Below are 20,966 nucleotides of genomic sequence, written 5' to 3' on the forward strand. Positions count from 1 at the left end.
CCTACCCTAATATGGTCAATAGATAAATCTAGTTGCATCTTCTCCTACGTGCAGTCGAGAAAAAGCCTTGTTCCATTCTAAGGATTTTGCCAACTCTATCCATTCAACTGGAGACTCCATCATACAACAGAGAATGGTATGCATAAAGCTTTTCTACCAAAAACAAATGGAAAGTTCTCACTTTGGCTCACCTTAATGAACAAAAAAGGTATACACATTATTTGGGATATGACAAAAGAAAACCATCCCCTTTCCCAGCAATTCTTAATTTACACACAACATGGACTTGTACAAAGCTCTATCAAAGTTATTATATTTCATGGGAAAGGAAACAAATAGAATTGGGAAAAGAAAAAGGACAGTTAACATTGACATTTTGATACACACAACAATTGAAGAATACTCCGCCTTGTTTTGCTTGCAATTTCATGTTTGAGAGTGGCACCCAGAAAAATATCACAATGGCTTATGTTCTGTCAGTCTTGAGCTGGTTGGTGGCACTTTGCCCCTTGTTTATGTTGTCGTTCCAAGAAGGGTCCACTGGAGGAAGTTGGTAATCATCGGGTTTCAGGGCCAAAGCAAAATCAGGCAGTTGTGGTGCTGTCTCCATGATTCTGCAGTCAAGATTTTCCAGTATCACTCATCACAGAATGATTTTCCAGCTTCATTTCATTCATTCATTCCAGTAATGGCCAACAGGCATAGAGTTAAACGCCAAAACACCAAAGAAAGACTTACCTTTGATGCGAGTATAGATCCCGGTTGATGCGAACCTTGCTAGAAGTATCTTTAGGAATCTTCTCAGATAGATACTTCATGGTTCCCCAAAGAGGTGGATTTCTGCACCAAAAATGGCAATTAGGTAAGTACATCCCTAAACTAACAAATCCCCATGGAAAGCACATTTACATGGTCTCTGTAGTGGTATCAGAATTTCTTGTAGGATCATCATACCTATCTGATAGTTCATCATTATAGACAACTCAAAGTACATACTTGATACAGGGCCCAGAAAAGACCAGAAAATACATCTAAGATCATTCTAATGGAGAAAATGAAACCACTAAGGGAGAGCCACTTGGGTGCTGGGCCTAGCATCTTGTGTGTACATTCCAATTATCCATTTCTTCCTATAACAATGGCCAAATACAACAACATATCTGCCCATGCATCTCATACTATGATAAGATGCATGTTTAACAAACAAGTGGATAAACTAGGAGCTTCATAAACTTTTAAATGGTCAACCTCTAACGCTTACAAGGCTGTCCATGTAGAGCCTAAAGATGCAACATAGATTAGATGATCACATATCCATACTGAAATTGGGAGTAGTATTTAGAGGAGATGGACAAGGACTTGAGTTGGAGAATCTGGAGGAAAAACAGTAATCATCTTAAAGCAACTTGCTGGTGGAACAATGACGTTCTTACAGATAATAGCTCCAAGAAATACTGAAAATGAGGATTCTGGAAGAGATAGATGTGTTTGGAAAGAAAAACAGAGTATCATGACCTCAATTAAATTCTAGATATAAGGGACAGAGAAAAGTGGAGAAAAACTCTTTACATTTAAGGAAAAGGAGAAGTAACAGGAAACACATTAAAGCGTTCAAAATGTGGACAGGGACTCTTGACAAAGATCTAATATCAGAAATCTATGACATGAACATACATTAATATCAAATAAAATGACATAAATAAGAACATATGATTTGAGATGCCCAACAAATGGCATTTCCATGCTATGAGTCATGAAAGACAGCAATGCAATGAAAACCTGAAGGTGAACTTTCAAATTGTAGAAAACACCTTCTTTGGCCTGTTTGCAGTTACATAAAACCAAGTGTAAAACAGTGTGTGTGTGTGTGTGTGTGTGTGTGTGTGTAAATTATAAATAAAAAATAAAAAAGAAATAAACATAGAGGACACAAATTTCCAAAACAGCATACTAGAGAACCCCCCATAATCCCATTTACAATAATTCCACAAAAAGAATATCCCAAGCATACTCAATTTTACAGTTGGTTGATATCATGATCTGCAACACATAGTCCATTAGAATGATGAAAAATAGATGGCATAAGCCCCATACATTAAGGTTCAAGGCACCTGGATGTGCATGCCTCAGTCCTTCAACCTCAATTAAGTTAGAACTCTCTCTCTCTTTCTCTACACACAGACACACACTTGTCTATAAATAAAAACATGTATGTTAAAAAGTCTATCTGCTTGCTCAAAAGCTTTGGTCTTAGATATTAATTCATGATGCAACAAATGTTGTTTCAGATAATATTAATATTACCATACACACACGCGCGCTTTTCCTCTCTTTCTTTCTCATAAACAGATTTTGTTCAAAATGTCTTTTAAGATAGTTTTTAAATTCATTAAAAATTTGAAGTGTCTACAAATGAGAACGTAGAAGTTCTTAAAAGTTTAGATGCTGGTTTGGAAACTTTAGTCTCAGATATTGATTCATGATGCAATAGAAGTGTTGTTTATGAAATTACATCAAAAACAGCAGACATGAGAGAAAAAAAAATGACATTACCTTGACAAAGGAGGAGCCATGTTGAAGGCCTCACATGCCCTCTTACTTTCTTTGAGATACTCATCCGCCGCTTGCAAAGCAGCTACTGCCATCCCATGAGATTTTTCTGTGTTTCCTTCATCAAGTATTAGACCATGATAGTAATATGCTGTAGCCTGAGGAAAAACCAAAATGAAAAAAAGTCTTGCATCATTCTTGGCTGGAAAAGTGCAAAATAAAGCACAGTACTGATCAAGATCTCAAAACCAAAAAACAAAAGAAACAGAGGAACCATGCTGAGACCAGTAAATTAATCAGATAAATCTAGTATATGTGATCAAACTTCAGTAAATTAATTACTAAATATATAGCTGAAACCAGGATGTTTAACACAATAACTTACATCTTTTCTCATGTTCTAGTAAGTAGATGCTTCCCGCATAAACTCACAAATTCTAACTTCTAACTAATAAAAGTTGAAAGTGATATTCCAGCATGAAATAGGATTAAAAAAGAGAATATAGGCAAGTTAGTGTTCACAAACGTGCATTCCAATGTCCAGTTACAACCGCCTACTCTCACCCTTAATCGTGTGATATGGCAATAATTTGCATGTTTGCATGAGCACACGTTATTGATAAAGTAACTCTCTGTCTTTATGTACTGAAGCAACAGTTTTTAACTAAGTAGAAAACACAAAAAAGAAAAAACCATCTTGCTCAGATATATACATCCTGATCAATAGCAAACAGTTTTCCTGATCTAGAGGACAATGACAGTGAAAAACTAAAATATTAAATCCTTTAGGAAAAGGTTTCTTTTTAAATATAAGTAAAATATTGTCATCCAATCCACTTCATGTTCATACTCCATACACCAGCTACATAACACATTGTGGAGCATTCTAATAGAACATCCTGTTCAAATTTAATGTGTGGCTCTATATCTGCATTTCCGCTATTCACATGCAAACCTTCTTATAGAAGGAATGCATTCAGATGCCAACAATTTATTACCAAAAGAAAGGAAAGAGCATGAAAACATTTCCTAAAGCTTAGCAAATTATAGGGGCCTCCACTCACGTTTGAAATGGGACACAAAACTTCCCTGAGGTTTCATTTTTCTCTTCTATACAGAATTGCAGAAAACTGGAATACCTTTTCTTAAACAAAATAGGATGTCCTATTAATTGAAGGGTAAAATAATTATGTTAAGCAAATTCTGGATCGGAATGCAGGTTTCTGCGAATAATGAAACCATAGGAAAGGCTAATGTCTTATTTCAAATGTTAAAAGTAAATATAGAAGAGACAAACAATGGGTAATAATCTCTTCTATTAAAAGAAAGATTCTAATCTGCCACTTAAGCACCATCAAAGAGAAAATAATTCAGAGTGAATATTCCCTTAAGAAAATTATGTTCATCTACAGCTGAATGAGTATCCTCAAAAGTCAGACTTTAGAAATCAATCATGGTGTTAACCATGTTATGTTGCTTCACTGGTTTGATGATAAAAAATTCCAAAGTTCAAACATCCATTCCACTATCTCTCAGTAGCATGATGCAATATGCCATTCCCAAATCTTGAAAAGTAACCAGGAGAAGTGTATGGGCATTTCAATTGTTCTCTCAGTTTACATAAATTTCATCACTTATAATCCACAGGGATATTTGATTCAAAGGGTCAAAATATGACCTTATTCTGTAAAATTGGCCTCCAATTTTTCAAAACAAGAAGAATGACCTTTTTGGACAAAAATATCCTCCCCCAAACTTTTTATACTCGTTTCATATCAAAGCACTTTTTATAAAATAAAATAAAAAAAAACATAAGGGATACTTTGGTTCATTTGAGGTTATATTTATAATTTCACACACATGGTGGTTATTTTTTCAAAGTGAATATTTTGGCCTTTTGGCACAAATATTTCCAATGTGTATTTGAGAATACTCAATTCTAAGAAAAGTGGTTCACTATCTCTTTTCATTTTCTTTTTCAGAGAATCGAGGATTTCTTAAGAGAGAGGACATGAGGAAGAAAACATCCTTAAAAAACATATAAGACAAAAGACAAGTACAAAGAAAAACAAGAAAACAAACAAGCCCCAGCCACCCAGGCCTTCCCTTAAATCAGAGGGCAGAAATTCACTCTAAAATCCTCAAGAGCAATGGTTCCTCTCCTGGCAAGATTCCAGTCTCTTTAGCAGCCCTTAGACCTATTTAAAGGTAATCTCCACTCTTGAGAAAAGATTAGTTATTTCCCTGATCCTCCCAAAACCCAAATACAAAGAGGCTTAACAATGTTGAGAAGTTGTTCTTAGTCTCCAATTTATTCCATGTCTCGTGGATTGCTTCCCTAACTCAAGGCTAGAATATACAGATCTTCTTGGAAGACTCCCTTGGTAACAATTTGGCTGGGTTCTCTAGAAAAAAATTGATAAAAATTCTATTTAACCCAATCCTTTCAGGGAATGAGACAAGATCTCCTATCCCTAATGCAAATATCCAATATCTTAAGATACTCACGAAAGGAACTCTTTGAATTTCCATTGATTAAAGATCATAGAGATGCAAGAAACCCACCTTTTTCCATAGTAACTCTCCACCGTTTAACTCATCCTCAAAGATATGAAAGTTTTTTGCCACCTAAGTGGTCCAGATCAAGCCAAGAAAGAATAAAAACCATAGGATCTGGCTTTATCAACCTTAACAACAACTCAAGCCCAAACCATAAACATTGAACTTATATTCTAGGATAGCACCCACTTAAGTTTCACAATGTGAAAAATCCTTAGCCATAACACAATCCAAACTGATATTTCAAAGAAATGTGAGAGATGATCTAGCTACTATGATCACACAAGAAGCACATATCAGAATATGGTTTTCCAATTTAAAGATTTTGTTTGTGTTCACTCTGTCATGAGGTACCACTGCTTCCCCCAAAACCACTACCCTTAGAAGATACCTCAACAGTCAAAATCATTTCTGCAGAGAGGAGATGAGTAGTTCCCCAACATGGTGTTTGGTATTGGTCTTGGTCATGGAATCCCTGGACACCAATACAACTTGGCAACAGCAATATGGTATCCACTATATTAACATTTGGATATACTAAATACAAAGATATCCTGTAAGTGTCAGTCATTGACTCAATAATATAAAAAGCCACTGTCTTCTTGAAAACCCAGAAGCTTCTCCACTCCAACCATTCTATCAACAAGTTGATATCTGAATTTTCAAGACAAAACAAGGATTTTTAGTTTCTAAAATATACAACTTCAATTTGTAATTATTCTCTGTTGGGGTAAACAGAATCTTACTTCCCATAGGAACAAATGAGGATTATACACCCAAAGCTAGAGTTCAACACCTAAAATAACTCATCCAGAGACTTGCAATTGGGTACTTTTGAGTGTTGAACTACAAATCCAAATTGTGCCCCATCAACATATATACATCTGTGTATGGCTGATACCTCCCAAGTGGCCATCAAAACAATTCCTTAAAGCAAAATCAAAGAGTCCATCGCTAATAGTTGAGATTTTATTTTTATTTCTATTTTTATTTTTTTGTTACATCTTTGCTCACATTTGAAATAATTTATCAAAAAAGGAATGTTGCTCACATGCTTGGTTAATAATACCCAAATGCAGCTGCAACACCTCATGCATTAAGTCCAACATCAAGAAGTCGAGAAACCTAATCTAACAAGCCTAATATCCTCCGATTAAGAGTACCATGGCTTTTTTCCTGCAGACTATCCTTTAAATGCAATATATTTAAAGAATCATTTTCTCATTTTCCATGCAGGCAATAAAAGTAAAGCTTCCATGCAACCTTACAACCAGAAAACAAATCCTTCAATAGATGCCAAGATATACATGTAAATGATACTAAAAAAAGTCAGAATAAGGGGTAAGGACAACAAGGAAGAAATTATGAATGATAATAGACTGAGAATAAAGAGGAACACAAATGAAATTGTAAGATACCTTTGCTTCAACATATTTCCACTTCACAAAGAGCTTATGCTTTTCCCCCCATCCGTTAGTTAATGGAAGGTTCATAATGTTATCTTGAGCCTATAAGAGAGCACAAACGGAGAACTTTATGTCTCAGGATAACAAATTTTGCACCTTAATATAAAAACATAGACCATAATGATAGAATGTGAATAATTCATAAGGAACACAAATAAAGTTTTATTCTAAGTGTAATCAACATGGAAAAAAAATATATGAAGCCATAATAAGTTAGTTACACTAGATAAGTTTGCTGAAATCCAAAAATCACTTAACCCAAATCAAACCCTGCTTAGTTTTGCTAGGTTAGGGTTAGTTGTCAGTGTCTTGCTACCTTGATTAATATCAGAAACAATTTCAAGTGTTATCAACCTCTTAACATCAGAAGGCATCCCACTAGATTTGACCAATCCATTTGAAGCCTAAAAATGCCTTCAATTCGCTTTCAGAGGAATGTCATTGCAAGAGAGACCATAAAAACCCATAATAACCACAGGGTCATCAAATGGGAGAAAGTATACTGCCAAAGAGACAATGCATTGCATCAAGATTGGAGGCACTCTATATTTGGGTCCAAATTCGTCAGGAAAGAATACAATACAACATGAAGCCACTTCATATAAAAATAAAACTAACTTTTTTGCAAGCTTGATGGCAAGATTTCCTTGTAGAAAAGTTCAACTTTGTAGTTCATTGAATTTTTATGGCTGAAGAGTATGGATCCGTCCTTTTTTTCTATAAATAGAAAGGGAGTGTAACCCATGAATATGGGATGTATACAAAGACCAAAAAGGCAAAAGAAAAAGGAAAAGACTCTTAACTCCATAAGTACCAGCCGAAACATCAATGAAATCTATGGAGGAAAAAAAGGCTCCCATCTCTTAATGATCTTCCAGATCATTCAAACAAAGAATTCGTAGAAGCATTTTTCAGCTGCAATTCTGATTGATCCAAGCCACAAAAGATCCTTCAATTGTGATCCTTCCAAATACACCAAAATAAACATAGTGGGGCTATAATCTATATTTTTCTTTCCCTTTTCTCACCATCTGTCTTTGCCTACTACTCAAGATTTCCTTGTGGAAAAGTACAATTTTGGAGCTCATCATTGAAATTCTATGGCAAGCATAGATCCATCTTGGAAAAAAAAAAGGGCATGCCATTACTTTTTGTAAATGTCAAACTTTGAGAGATACATAGGAGCATCATGAGTAACATACAACATAGATTCCCAAATCAATTCATGAGAGAGGTGCCTGCAAGTTCTCATTTGTAGGTAGACAACCAAACCAAGATATCCAAGGACCTAATTAAGAAAATTTAACTTAGTTTAACCACCTAAATTGGGATAATTTTCTAGACATGATGCTATATTGTGAAAACAGTCAAGAAAGATCTCTGACCCTCGTTTGAGAACATCAAAGGCAAACATGACATTTCCTTGCATATGCAAGAGCCACAAAGGAAAAACAGCAGAGCCTATTGCTTGGGTACATTGACTGCTTAGAAATCCAGAGAAAGCATACTCCTAAAGCACATGGAAATTCATGAAAAAAAAAGGACAGATTGGAATCTAAGGCCAACCATGATTTTATAGGGAGTCAGTGGGTTGTTTGGTTTGGTTGGCGGTATTTGGTAGCAGCTTTTGCTTATTACTGCTTGGTTTTGCTTGAAGGAGCACTATATCTTCCCTTCTTAACAAAATGTCGCTGTTTCCTATCATTTAACACGAGACAACCCCTACAACAAATGTTGTAGAAAAGAGGCTTACAAGTCATCATCTCATGGATTGCACTGAAGTAAACACAGTACAAGTGAAATATGCAAACAGAATGATTCTATACACAAATCAAAAAACATGAAGGCAGAAGGGAGCAAGTGAGCAATGATAGAAGAAGGAAAAGCTTAATGCAAGATCCCAAAGGCTTTAACTTATGGTACAATGATGTGAATATTACAAATATGTACCTGCTGCCAATACTTCACCATCTCACATGCAAGCCTCCGTTTTACTGCAAGTGTAGCCTTGGTACTATCAATAGCCATTCCAAGCTGGATATCAACACCCTATATCAGAAGTTGGAAAGAATATCAGTGAAGTGCCTGTAATGTCTGTTTCCAAATTAACTAAATTAAATGTTTTTCCCTTTTTTAAGAAAGACATTGTTCACCAGTCAACTCAATCCCATTGATTTAATTATTTAGGAGAACATAAAAAACCAAAGTCTCCAAATAAATCATTAAATCCTAAAATATTATCTAGTGAGAAAATGGCAACAAAAGACATGAACATATCAAGAGAATGAAAAGTGAAATATTATCAACACCATGGAACATGGGCATAGGGAAAGAATCAACAATGACTTCCTACTTCCAAATTATCACTGGATGGGTTGGCAGATTTTTTATGTTCATTTTAATTATTTAATTATTTGAAAGGAAAAATAAAAGCCTATATGATGGGAATTAGTAACCTTGGGGTGGAGGAAGACAACTACTGCTCTCTCCCATGTTCCTCAAGGTAGAGCACGGCCTTGGAGATACGAGCTATAACCTTGCAGGATAATTGGCCTTTCTAGAGGTCTGATGTGCTCTTTTCAGTGAAAGCATAAGTCAGCCAACCAGGTAGCAGATAGCTGGCTGCACGAGGAGCTGCCTTATTGGAGATGTTCTTGGGCGGTCCTTTCACCCTTCCCTCCTCTCGTATGTTCTGGTTCTGGTTGGCAACATCTGCGTGCTTGTTCAGGTGGTTGGTCATATTTAAGTGGCAGCCCTTTTAAGCATTTTCTTCTTAGATTTTCGTGAAGACCCATTCTTCCTTAAACTAAATTTCCTTTTATCAAATAAAATTTCCTTAATTGTTAATTTGCTTCATCGAATACTAATATGATTCACCTGAAATGTGCATCATGCAGTCAAGCAGACAGCCTATGCTGTAGAACATAACACTAATTTAGCAACCAAGTGCAAGCACCTGACTTAAAATGAATAACACTATCACAAAGGGTAAGAATCATCTTTTCTTTCCAATCCTCTAAGCAAATCAATACTTCTCAGAGCAATAAAGTTCAACCAGATGTATTTTTTACATACTCTTTAAAAATTTTGCAATAATAACTTCAGATTAAACTGAATAGAAATTTTATTTTTTTTATAACTGAGGAACCTTCCATGACCAAGCCCTTTGGACTCTCCATGGGGATCCAAGCCTCGGGGTGCTAACCACAACACAACAACCAGTACCGGGTAAATTCAGGGCATTATCAGTGGCAAGATTTGAACCCAGGTCCATGTGCCACTTACTGGGACCACACTTCCCAATGTTTGCCCTAACCAACTAGGCTATCTTGGCGGGTTAAGCTGAACAGAAATATCAAAGATCATTCTTGGGTCTAGAAACATTTCTGTCTTCAACTCTACTAAATATTCAAAGTTGGGCCCATCTACATGCAAAGCATCAATATCTTTTCTTTTTTTATCTTTTTTAATATTTGGCACCTTTACAAATTACCACTCTTCACTCTAATGCTGAATTAATGAGAGATGGGCCCAGGCCAACTCCCAGACCCATATGCAACAACAGAATACAGAAAGATTTCAAAAATATGCAGCTTTGGATCTCACCAAATCAAGGTAAGACATTGCTTCTTTCAAAATACAGCAGGAAGTAATAAGAAACCAAGCATATATAGAGAACATTGTTAGCGTATAGAAAGGAAAAAAGGAGACAGAGAAAAGCCTGCATCATGACCGTGCTTCTCTTTAAGGAATTTCTTCTCTTGTTTTCATCATATTTGTATATTGTTGAAGGACAGCCCATCCTTCTTGGTCTTTTTATTTAATAGAAAATTCTTGTATCTTTCTGATCCACAAAAAAATAGAGGTGTTGATGATCTTATTTATGTTAATAGTTTTCTGAAATTATACCATGATCTTGACACCTATAAATTGATCACCAGCCCAATCATGAATCAACATTAATATACTCGTTGTTAAAAGGTCGAGATACAAGACGCCTTCTTAGACATCTCAAAATGACTCCACATCCCAATGGAGTTGAGGAGGATTATGCCAGAACTAACCTACAAAGGTAGCAAAAGTGATATCAAGTTGAGTCAATGATAGATATATTAAATTTTCCCATAAGTTTTCTATTTTGTCCCAGGTCTCTTAAGAGTTCACAGTATGCCTTTGTGAAATTGAACATAGGATCCATAAGACCACCAACTCAGTTTAGCTCCTAAAATTCTTGTCTCTACTAGAAGATCAGTGATATATACCTGTTCTGAGAGAAAAACTCCTTTCCTCAACCTAGGACCTTTATTCCTAAAAAGAAATCCTAAATCACCCTAAATTTTCATATGAAAATGATTATTTAATTGATTTTTAAGTTCACCACTACCCTTGATGCCCATAGACAACCAGAATGATAGTACTACTTAAATACCATCAGACTTGTTGAAACAACATTTAGGCCAGCAATTTCATACAAAAAACTTTGGTGCATTCATTATTTCCTTGGGGTTGAGATTGCTCCTTCTCATCAAGGCAATCTCAATGGAAGTGTGTTTTTGATCTTCTTTCTGACATGCCTCTAGGGTGCTCAGCCTATTGATATGCCTATGAATTCTACAGTTAAACTTGATGAAAAAAATATCATGTTAAGGTACCAATTTAACCAAAAGACCTATACTGCTATGACATAAACCAATGAAGTTGGAACTCATGACCTCCTTAAAAATTTGGCTCTGACAATAAACTCGTGATATTTAGAGTTAGTGAGGAGAAAGGGAACAAAGGAATATGCAAGAGGTTTAGGTTGGTCTTATTCACTTTCTTATACCTTTCATCTATTTATATTAGTGAGTTCGAAAACAAGATTTAAATGATACCCCTAACAGAACATAGAATAATAAACTCTAACCACACAAACACAAAGTGATTGAAGCAGTACCTTTATATGTATACTCAACAACAACTACACTGACCTTGAAAAACAATGCTCTCAACTCATTAATTGTCACACCAGTGGATAGTTAATGGTACACAACCAACAACACTCATAAGTGCATACCTCTGTTGTTAGACTAGTCGTCAATTTCTGAGTTGTTCCATGATGTTGGTACTCAATGGCACACAAACACCAACACCAAACAGCTTGTTTCCTTAGGGGTGATGAAGTTAACTCCCAAGTAGCATTTTTATGCAATGCAATTAGTCTTTCATTCAGTGTGCTCTTCCAACAAGAGAAGGAAATGACCCAAAAAAAAAAAAAAAATCCTTACACCACCAGAGCTAGCTAATTATCTTGTCCATATTACTATATTTTCTCAAATCACACTATAGCCCCAATACCTTAAAGTATGGTCAGACTTTAACAGTTCATAACAATGACTTTGAAAAACATTGCAAAGCAAGCACATGTTGAACCCAATTTGTATACAACAACCAATTTCTCCACAGAAAAAAAATACAAGGAATGTGGAACTTTTCAAGTAAAATCTCAAAAGTTATTTTGAATATATATATATAAAAAATAAATAAATAAACACAAACTCCACAAACATAAACTATATACGGATGTCTTTTAATTAGCAATACAGAAAAAGAAATAGAGAAAATTCCAGCATGCAGTCAACAGACAGGCATGATTATATGAACAGACCAGAAAAACCATGCATGTAGTGAATTTGTGAATCATAAAATTTCTAGTGACCATTCTTACCCATTTCATAATTTCAAAGTGTGCCTTCGATTTCGATTTGACAATTTTTCTTTTTGATTATCTTTGCATACCTTTTTTCATATATGGCATACAGGCCAAAATCATGTTGTATTGCCAATACTGCACACTGATACTGTGAACCAAGCCCAATACCTAAAATCATGGGACATACTAAGCTCAAAACTTACCTATGCTATACAAAAAGAAAGAACTGTGAAAATACGTGTACTAGGCTTCAACCAAATCCAAGATGTTCCTCTTAGTGTGATGCTTAATTGTGAATAAGGAACGCTTATATCTCCCATGTTCATCAAAACAGTGGAGACAATAACTAGTATATCTTGCAGTTCTTAGAGAATAAGATTGAAGTAAGTTGTCTGAAATTCCAACTCCCAATTTTAAACCAAAGCTTGGCCCTATGGGTGAAGTTCAAAAAAAAAATTATGCTGTGCACCAAGTTGATAAATTTAATGAAAAATTTATCTCATTTCAGTTGACAAGGTGACTTTCATTCTATTCAGGAAAAACCAAGTCACCTACAGTGAGGACAACAGTCCAAATCCAGAATCCAAAGATTCAAATTATTTCATTTGAGGTATTGCATTTCACTTCTAATCATAATCATATCTCTATTTCTCTGACTCAGGCAATAAAGTGAACCAGTAACCTTGTCGTCCTTATCACCCTATACTACAAACTCAGCAATTGATATATGTGCCAGTCCTATTTTAAGAGAAAATAAGAAAATAAAATAGGTGCTGGACAGCCAGACCAGATGTTAGGAACAGCAGCAAGTGTTTACATGTTTATTGAATCCTGTCCACATTCAGTGTGAAGTTTTATATTCAAATATATACACCCTAAGAGTTCATCAATAATATCCATCGAAGAGTAAACTAGTACCTGCCCCAATGCTTGCAGGCAAAGCGCTCGTAGAACTCCTTCTGCTAGGTCTACTGGTAGATTTCTCCTATAATTAGAGCAATAACCAAGAAAGCATGAATAACCTTTCAAATCATGAAGGGGTTTGTAATAGCAATACATAGCTACTAGTGTTCAGTGAACTCTCGCATCTAAAAACCTGAGTTCAGAAGACAACTGCGGGAGAACATGTTTTACGGCACAATCCAAGTATCCTGCTGCCTTCAAGAAAATGTCAATGGAAGCTCGCCTGCTCTCTGTTAAAAAATGACAGAAAATGAGAATTCTTGTAGTATGCCCAACAGAAATAAGATAATCCATGTGAAGCACAAAGGTAAAAATGAATGTATACATGAAAGCAAATTTGAAGCTCAGCCAGACTATCTAAGAGACCTACAAGCAGCTCAATTAGGATGACAAATCCTATAGATAATTTCTCAACAGATGGAAGGGGGGATACTATTTCTCAGATTTGCAAACAAGTTTTAGGGGCATCTATTAAGTCTTCAAAGCTATTTCTCTAATTAGAAATCAAGTCGTGAAGCAAGGTTTCAATCCACAAAATTAGTTATATAGCTTTTATTTGTCAACTGAACTCTTTAAAAAAAAAAAAAAATACATAATCATCATTCAACAATTTCGATTTCTTTCATTGTTGGCTTTAAACTCTAATCTGATCAAAAGTTCATTTCGTTGAGTTTGGTCCAGGTCATATGATAACTCCATCTTTAATATTGGTTTTTCATTTTCTATTTAGTTGGCTGAATAAAAATTTCTAAACATGTGACCATGCTTTAGACATAGTTTTCATTTTTAACCTTCGTAACTTATATTTATAGCTTAATATGTACCTAATGTACAAAAATTCATCCATTTGATTGTGCCTTGATGAAAATACTGCTTATTGTGTTTTTTATACCAACTTAGAACGTGATTAGCAGTAAGGTGATCAGTATAAGGTTTTTTATATTTTTATGATTTCTCTACAATCATCAAAAGAACTGTCGGATCTTCTTTAAGAAATCCATAACTGTCATATGCCTCGTGAAAACCTTGCCATAACTGAGCCTTTGAATCATACTTCATATCAATGATGTTGACATACCAAATACAACATTTCTGCAGAAATGGGAAAGCACATTAATAAAAAACAAAGAAACCGTTCCCTTTTTCCCTCTTTCTGCTGCATGTGCCCCATGTATAAAGTATTTTGAAAGCCCTATCCTATGGGCTGAATACAAAATCTCTACAAAACTAATAGACATCTTCAAAAGCATTCATGTTCCCTAGATAATCCAAACAGAACATGAGGATGAGTTGTTGAAACAAAAGCCCTAGTGTTCAATCTTCCAGTCTAAGCCATCAATAAAAATATCCAGTAGATATAATTAACAAACAATTCATCTGTCAAGTATACCAAGCCAACCTAGGAAGAAGCATAAATCAATACTTCTTATATGCCATCAGTATATGTCTACTAATATCATTTTCTCAAAGTATGCAGTTAGCCTATCAAGCAGGAAAAAAAAGGTTCCATAAATACTCAGTTTTAGTAGCAAAAAAGAACTTTCTAAGTAAAGATCATAATTCAGCTTATAGAACTAATGCAGATTTCAAGTATTAAAAGCCCCAAATTAAATGGAGAACAACTCTGGCATCACATGAATTCTCATTTTAAAGTCCAAGGCTTCGTGCACTGAATAAAGACTAAAGAAAAAAGGTTTAATTTTATACAACAAGGTTGCTTGCAGCATAAAGCTTTGCAGTAAATAAAATGCCTACCTTCTGATACTTTTGGCTGATAACCATCAGAAGATGTTCGTGGAAGAAGCAGTAAGTTTGCCTGTGATAACAATAGCATTGCCATCAAGTGCAAAACCGACAAAACCTCGTACCAAGCATTAGACATGGTTGTTTCCTGAAAAGATAACAATCTGTATCAAAACCGTCACTCCCATAAGGGAAAGAACGAGACCTCAAACAAAAACAAAAAATAAAATTTGACAAGTAACAAACAGTAAACCCATATATTAGTCCCACCTCTGCATCATCCTCCTGATTAACCCAAACAAATTGTACTTTATGTTGTAGCTGGCTTCCTACACAACACAAATAACTAACAATCACAACTTATCTTGAACAGAATATACATCCTAGTAGGAATGACACTACCCGAGCTTTACCATCCTTGACTAATCCCAAAAGAACGGGCAAGTAATCTTCAAGTGCCTGCAGAAGATCGGCCAATGTTGACCCCCCTGCATATAAGAATAATCAATTGCATCAGACACATGACTATTCAGGTTTACCAAATACTCAGACAGAACTTCAAGCATTTCCACAACAAACCATGTTGGGTGGCAGTCTTCCTCCTTGTTCGTGTAATTGTTGGTGCTTCATGGCCGGCCATCACAACAATTCGGGTTCTAAGAGCAGTCAAACGTTCCAGTAAATTTTTAGACAAGTGATCCCCAAGTGACTTGGAGAAATCGAGGGGTTTAGGAATCCGAAAGCCCGGAATAAACACAGAAACCTCCCCAATGTTTCCAGGTCTCCTCCTATTTCCACCAGTATCCGTTGGCGTCGACACAAAGCATCCCATATCCTCAAACTCACAGGCAACCCCCCTGCAAATCCGAATCAAATAAACCTCACCAGAATTAAGATTTGGGCATACATTGAATTCTCCATTGATGATGGGCGAGGTCCGAAATTCAATTATAGGAATGTAGACAACGCCCTCAAACAATTAAATGCCAACCAACAAAGCAGTAAGCAACTCACGAGCAGGAAAAGTCCAAAAATTCAATAAATAAACATTAACTCTGCTCACCTCAACTGAAATATCCCTATTACGAGTCAAAAACTGGAGTCTAGCCCACTCTAGTACTTTCTCTTCTGCATAAAAAGAAAAAAAAATCAAATTGCAGTCATGGAAAACGAAAAAGCAAAGCAACCCAACTCACAAGCAAGAGATGAACCCAGAAAAAGCAATTCAGGAAGGTCACCTTTTCTGAACAAGAAAACAGCTACCCATCAAAACCCTAGAAGAAAAATGCTCAATTATTTATTGTCCGTTGATAATTGATCAACCCCACCAAATATCTGCAACTTTTCAACCATTAGGGAGAGAGTGGAAGGGAGGGAGAAACACACGGTTGAATTGAAAGTGAAGAAAACAGGTGAGAATAACTTTATAAAATATAGCTTTGAAACAAAGCCCAACTCACCTTTTTAAAGATCTGATACTCTCAGCTCAACGGTCAATGTGGAATTGAGATTTTGGAGATCCCAAGGGAACAGAGGCTGATCTGTGCTCCTGTCTCACTACTCACTACTGAAAAGGAAAGATTGTGGGGAGACCCTCCATGCACTGATGCACTTTGATTCATTTTTATTATCTTGGCTTTGTTTTTAGTATGCTCCACTATTATTATTATTATTATCTAATCATTATTGTTACTATTATTTCACTGTTTGGTTTATGAGAAAATATTTATGCATACGTATGCATTTTTGCTTCTTCGCCTTCAACCCAATTGGATTGGCATCTCTCCAAGTTGCAGGTTGCAAGATGGACGGCTTCAACAAAAGAAATTCCTTTGAGTTTGTACAAAATTATTAATACTAAACCAAAATCTAAATTTATACATCTTTATATGATTGCGTTTGGAGACTAGGAAAAAGGCATCATAGCAACTCATCCAATCTTTTTACTTGAGTGATTGTTGACTAAGAAACAACTCTCTGAAATTTCCAACTTATCACAAAATGATTATATGTGATATATAATTGTATGAGTTCATAATGAAGCGAGCTTATTAATATCATAAATGATAATAAATAAACAAACATCACATATTTTAATAATAAAACTTATGATTATTAATATTCATAATATTGTTTTTTATGTAGTGTTACATATTAAAATATTTTAGTAATAAAATTCAATATCGAAAATTTTTTAAATATCAAAAATGTAATATGAGTCATTTAAAAATATATGATGAAATCTAGACTCGTATACGATGATACAAATATAATGAGTCAAAGATAAAAATAAATAAAATTACGAACAAATAAATATAATTAAAAATAATAAGATTGGTATAAAAAAAAAAAAGAAATTTTCATCTATTTTAAAATGAGAAGTTGCATGATTTATGAAAAAATAAAATTAAAATATGTGATAATTTAATGCAGTGGTCACACCATCACGCAATCAATCATTTGAATATTTTGATGTGTACGTGTACATTAATGTACTTATGGCAAGTGCGGTTCTCACAATTCCCCTTCCCCCAAGTCAACTTGCACGCTCCTAGTTAATGCTATAATTATTGAAAAATAATTGAAGATGGAAGAAGAAACAAACCAATAAAAACTTGTTTTTATTTTAAGGAGAAAAACAATAACATTAGGCCAGTTTGGCCAAACTTTTATCCAATAATAGAAAACACATTCATTAAATCGAACCAATTTCTTAAATATTTGTTACATCGTTGTCCTAAAATTGTTGTAGTCTTTATCATCGTCCTATTTTAATTGTTTGAATAGACGAATTGCATTGTTAATATTAGTGTATATAGTATTGGTTTAGTATACATTATTAATATTACGTCCTATTACATAGTATTTAGAGATTATTAAATTAAACTTTCATAATTGTACTATTTTTCATCTATTTTTTGGTGATTTGTCATTTATTTTGAAGCAGCGGTAGAGAGAGGATATCAACTTAGTATACATTATCGCTTTACTTTTTATAACGTAAGCTTCTTAATAACCAATTAATTTGCATCTATAAGAAATCAAACTTTGCTCGGTTGTGAACAAAATAGTTCTTATCAAATCATATTTTAAGAAAAAGAAATTTAATGAATTTGACTATTGGAATGAGGTCTATTTATGTTGTTTTCATCGACTCTTCGTGCATCGAAACAACATTCAGAAATATGATATAGACATATATAATGCAAACAAGTCTTTCCTTCTTAAATTTTTCGGATATTGATTTATCGAGTACACAAAATTTAGATATTCTACTTATATGTGGCGTGCAATTAGTACTTTTAAGATACAATCATTAAAACTGTCATATCGATTCTAGTCCACGTGGTACTCTCTCATCGATGTTTCATCCCTCAAGGTCTCAATTGTGAAATTGAATTTCAATTTCTAAAACTCTTCTTATATTACACATACATGTCATATCCATATAGAATGGACAAAAATCTTCTGATATTTTAGAACATACTTAAATTTTCACGTTACAATCACTCGTAAATAACTTTATTTATTTTAACAGATAGTTTCGTACATCTGGCAATGCAATGTTAATATCAATCAACTTGATACATACTGTTCATCGGTGTCACGATTGGAATCAAGCATGCAACCATAATCAAACTTTTTCATGGAAGAAATGATCAAATCTAAAGCTTTTTTGAGGAGGAAGACAAGTCAAAGAAGTTGTTAAAAAATCAAGAAACGAAGAGATGTTTCTTGCTGGAATTAAGGGCCCCACCACCGTCCAAGGTGTGTGGGTGTTCCACGTGCATGGGGTACGTGGGGAAAAATCCAAATCCATTCTCTCATTGGCGGTGGGTGGGCCTTGAAATCACTGCTCCCCTCATTTTTCACTTATTGTAACACATGCATCTTCATGCTTATGATCCACTTAGCTTTGCAAGAAATGTCACGATTCATCGAAACTTTTTGATAAAAATCAATTTTTTTTTTCATAATTTAATTTAAAAATAGGTCATTTTCAGTACAAATTTTAAATATTTTTAGTTATATATTTTTTAAAAGTATTCAAAATGATAATTAAAAAGGTGAACAATATTTTAACATTTTTTGTATTGTAGACAATTATAAAGGAATTTTACAAATCAAGTTGATTAATTTATTTTGTATTTGAGTTCAAAATATAATTTTGTTTCTAAAATCAATGGAGAACCTTTTTAAAAAAATTATTATATCTTTAAAAATTATTTTAAAAAAACATTACTAAATATTCTAAACCATTTTTTAATTACGAATTAATTATACAAAAAATGTCAAGCTATTTTTAGTTTCGGGAGAGTTTAAATAAAAATATATAGGAAAAAAATAAAGACGAAATATGTAGAGAAAAAAAGTGAAGAAAAATAAAATATAGATTGAAAATCGACAATCTTTTATATATATTGCTTCAAACTTATTTTATTTATTTAACTATTCTATATAAAATTAAATAATTTTAAAATATATATGTTCTTGTTAATTTTAATTATATTTAATTTTCTCTTATATTTTTTTAGCAAAACTATATTTTTAAAATTATTTTTTTAAACATTTTCTTTATATTTTTCAAAAATTAAATATAAAATTAAGGTTTATTAGATGTATCTTATCTACAAATGATAGGCCCGTAAACTTTAAATTTTTAACATCTAAAAAGCCCTCATAAATTTTTCTTATGAAAATATTTAAAAGGAAGAAAAAAATTTGGTCAATAAGAATCATGAGTTTTTCATGTAAATTATTCCACCATGTTTAAAAGTAAAATTAAAAACTTAGCTTGAATGTAGAAAATTCTATGATTGAGATTCTTTCAGAAACAGTGATAGTTTGGGGCAAGTGAGAAAGTAAGGAAGCTAAAAAAGTATGGGAGAAGCGTGACGAAGAGAATAGCGTGAAGGGCACGTGAGGTGGATGTGCCGACCCACACCGCAAAACTCGTGACCGGAGCCAACTCTGAAAATTTGACGCCTTAATTTCTGCCACGTGGCTTGTCACTCCATTGATTGATACTAATAAATTAATGAATTAGAAACAAAGTCTTCTGCTTCCTCCGTTCAGCTTGGAGATGTGACGTGACGTTTGTGGCTTACATTTCGACACGTGGCACTCGGCATCCAAGTATATAGAAATCCACGTCACCACCCTTAAATCTCCGAGTGGAAAAGGTCTTATCATCACTCACCAGTAACCGCTCCCTCCAATTGGTCCTGTTGGTCCACCCACAAAGTGACAATCTCATATAATTGTAGAATCAATTTCATTATTTTGGTCCTTTTTATAAAAATAAAATAAAATTTCATGCTCAATTTATTTCAATTCTAAAATTTCAAATCCGATATACATGAATCAAAACGAAGATACCATGTTTGAAATAATTTTTACTTTTTAAGTGACACTTTCTAGCTTGTAACAAAAAAGTAACACATCTGTTTTGTTATCATTCCTCGATAATTTATTTTTAATAAACATATTTAGATTTTTATTTATTTTATCTCCATTTTGTTGAGAGAGTAATATCATTTTTTTTTCTTTGGTGGAGTCCAATGTGTTTGCATATTACTTGTTTTTTTAATTATGAATCATGACTAAATGAGTGTACATAGTTAGTTGATAAATATTAAATGGTGACATAGATGAAGAACAAATATAAAAAAAAAAAAAATACATATATCATTTATTTTTATTAATTTTAAATAATAAATTTATTTATAAGACACTCGTGCTTAATGTGTTATATAGATGTATAAAATAATTGTAAAAATATTTATTATAAAAAATAAAAACGAGTGATGGATATGAAATCATGTATAATCTTATAATATATATTTTTGAGTGTGGGTAAATGAGATTAAAAAAACTTGAAATTAAAAATAAGTTAATTATTTTGATTTGATATTTAATATTAAAAATAAAATAAAATTTAAATTAAATTATTGAATCATATCAAGTCGATAAATTTTTTTTTTCCTTTCTCA

The 20,966-nt window shown here is 33.7% G+C and overlaps 1 protein-coding gene across 3 annotated transcripts; it reads right to left on the reverse strand.

The window, feature by feature from the left end:
* Window positions 1–122: 122 nt before the first annotated feature.
* LOC100266486 (uncharacterized) lies at window positions 123–16,670 on the reverse strand. Of its 3 annotated transcripts, XM_002264009.5 has the most exons (14): window positions 16,434–16,670; window positions 16,212–16,308; window positions 16,037–16,101; window positions 15,553–15,830; window positions 15,387–15,461; window positions 15,244–15,302; window positions 14,986–15,121; window positions 13,364–13,460; window positions 13,186–13,252; window positions 8,526–8,624; window positions 6,528–6,617; window positions 2,554–2,708; window positions 739–840; window positions 123–614 (listed from the first exon to the last, which is right to left on the reverse strand). In XM_002264009.5, the coding sequence occupies exons 4-14, from the start codon at window positions 15,803–15,805 to the stop codon at window positions 467–469; spliced, it is 1,281 nt and encodes a 426-aa protein (XP_002264045.2). In that variant the 5' UTR covers window positions 15,806–15,830; window positions 16,037–16,101; window positions 16,212–16,308; window positions 16,434–16,670; the 3' UTR covers window positions 123–466. The 3 variants fall into 3 exon arrangements, with proteins under 3 accessions (XP_002264045.2, XP_019081717.1, XP_059589752.1); XM_019226172.2 differs by lacking the exon at window positions 16,434–16,670 and having other exon boundaries at window positions 16,212–16,409; XM_059733769.1 differs by lacking the exons at window positions 123–614; window positions 739–840 and having other exon boundaries at window positions 2,550–2,708; window positions 16,434–16,629.
* Window positions 16,671–20,966: the final 4,296 nt, after the last annotated feature.

Source organism: Vitis vinifera, chromosome 16, assembly GCF_030704535.1.
Source record: "Vitis vinifera cultivar Pinot Noir 40024 chromosome 16, ASM3070453v1".
NCBI lineage: Eukaryota > Viridiplantae > Streptophyta > Magnoliopsida > Vitales > Vitaceae > Vitis > Vitis vinifera.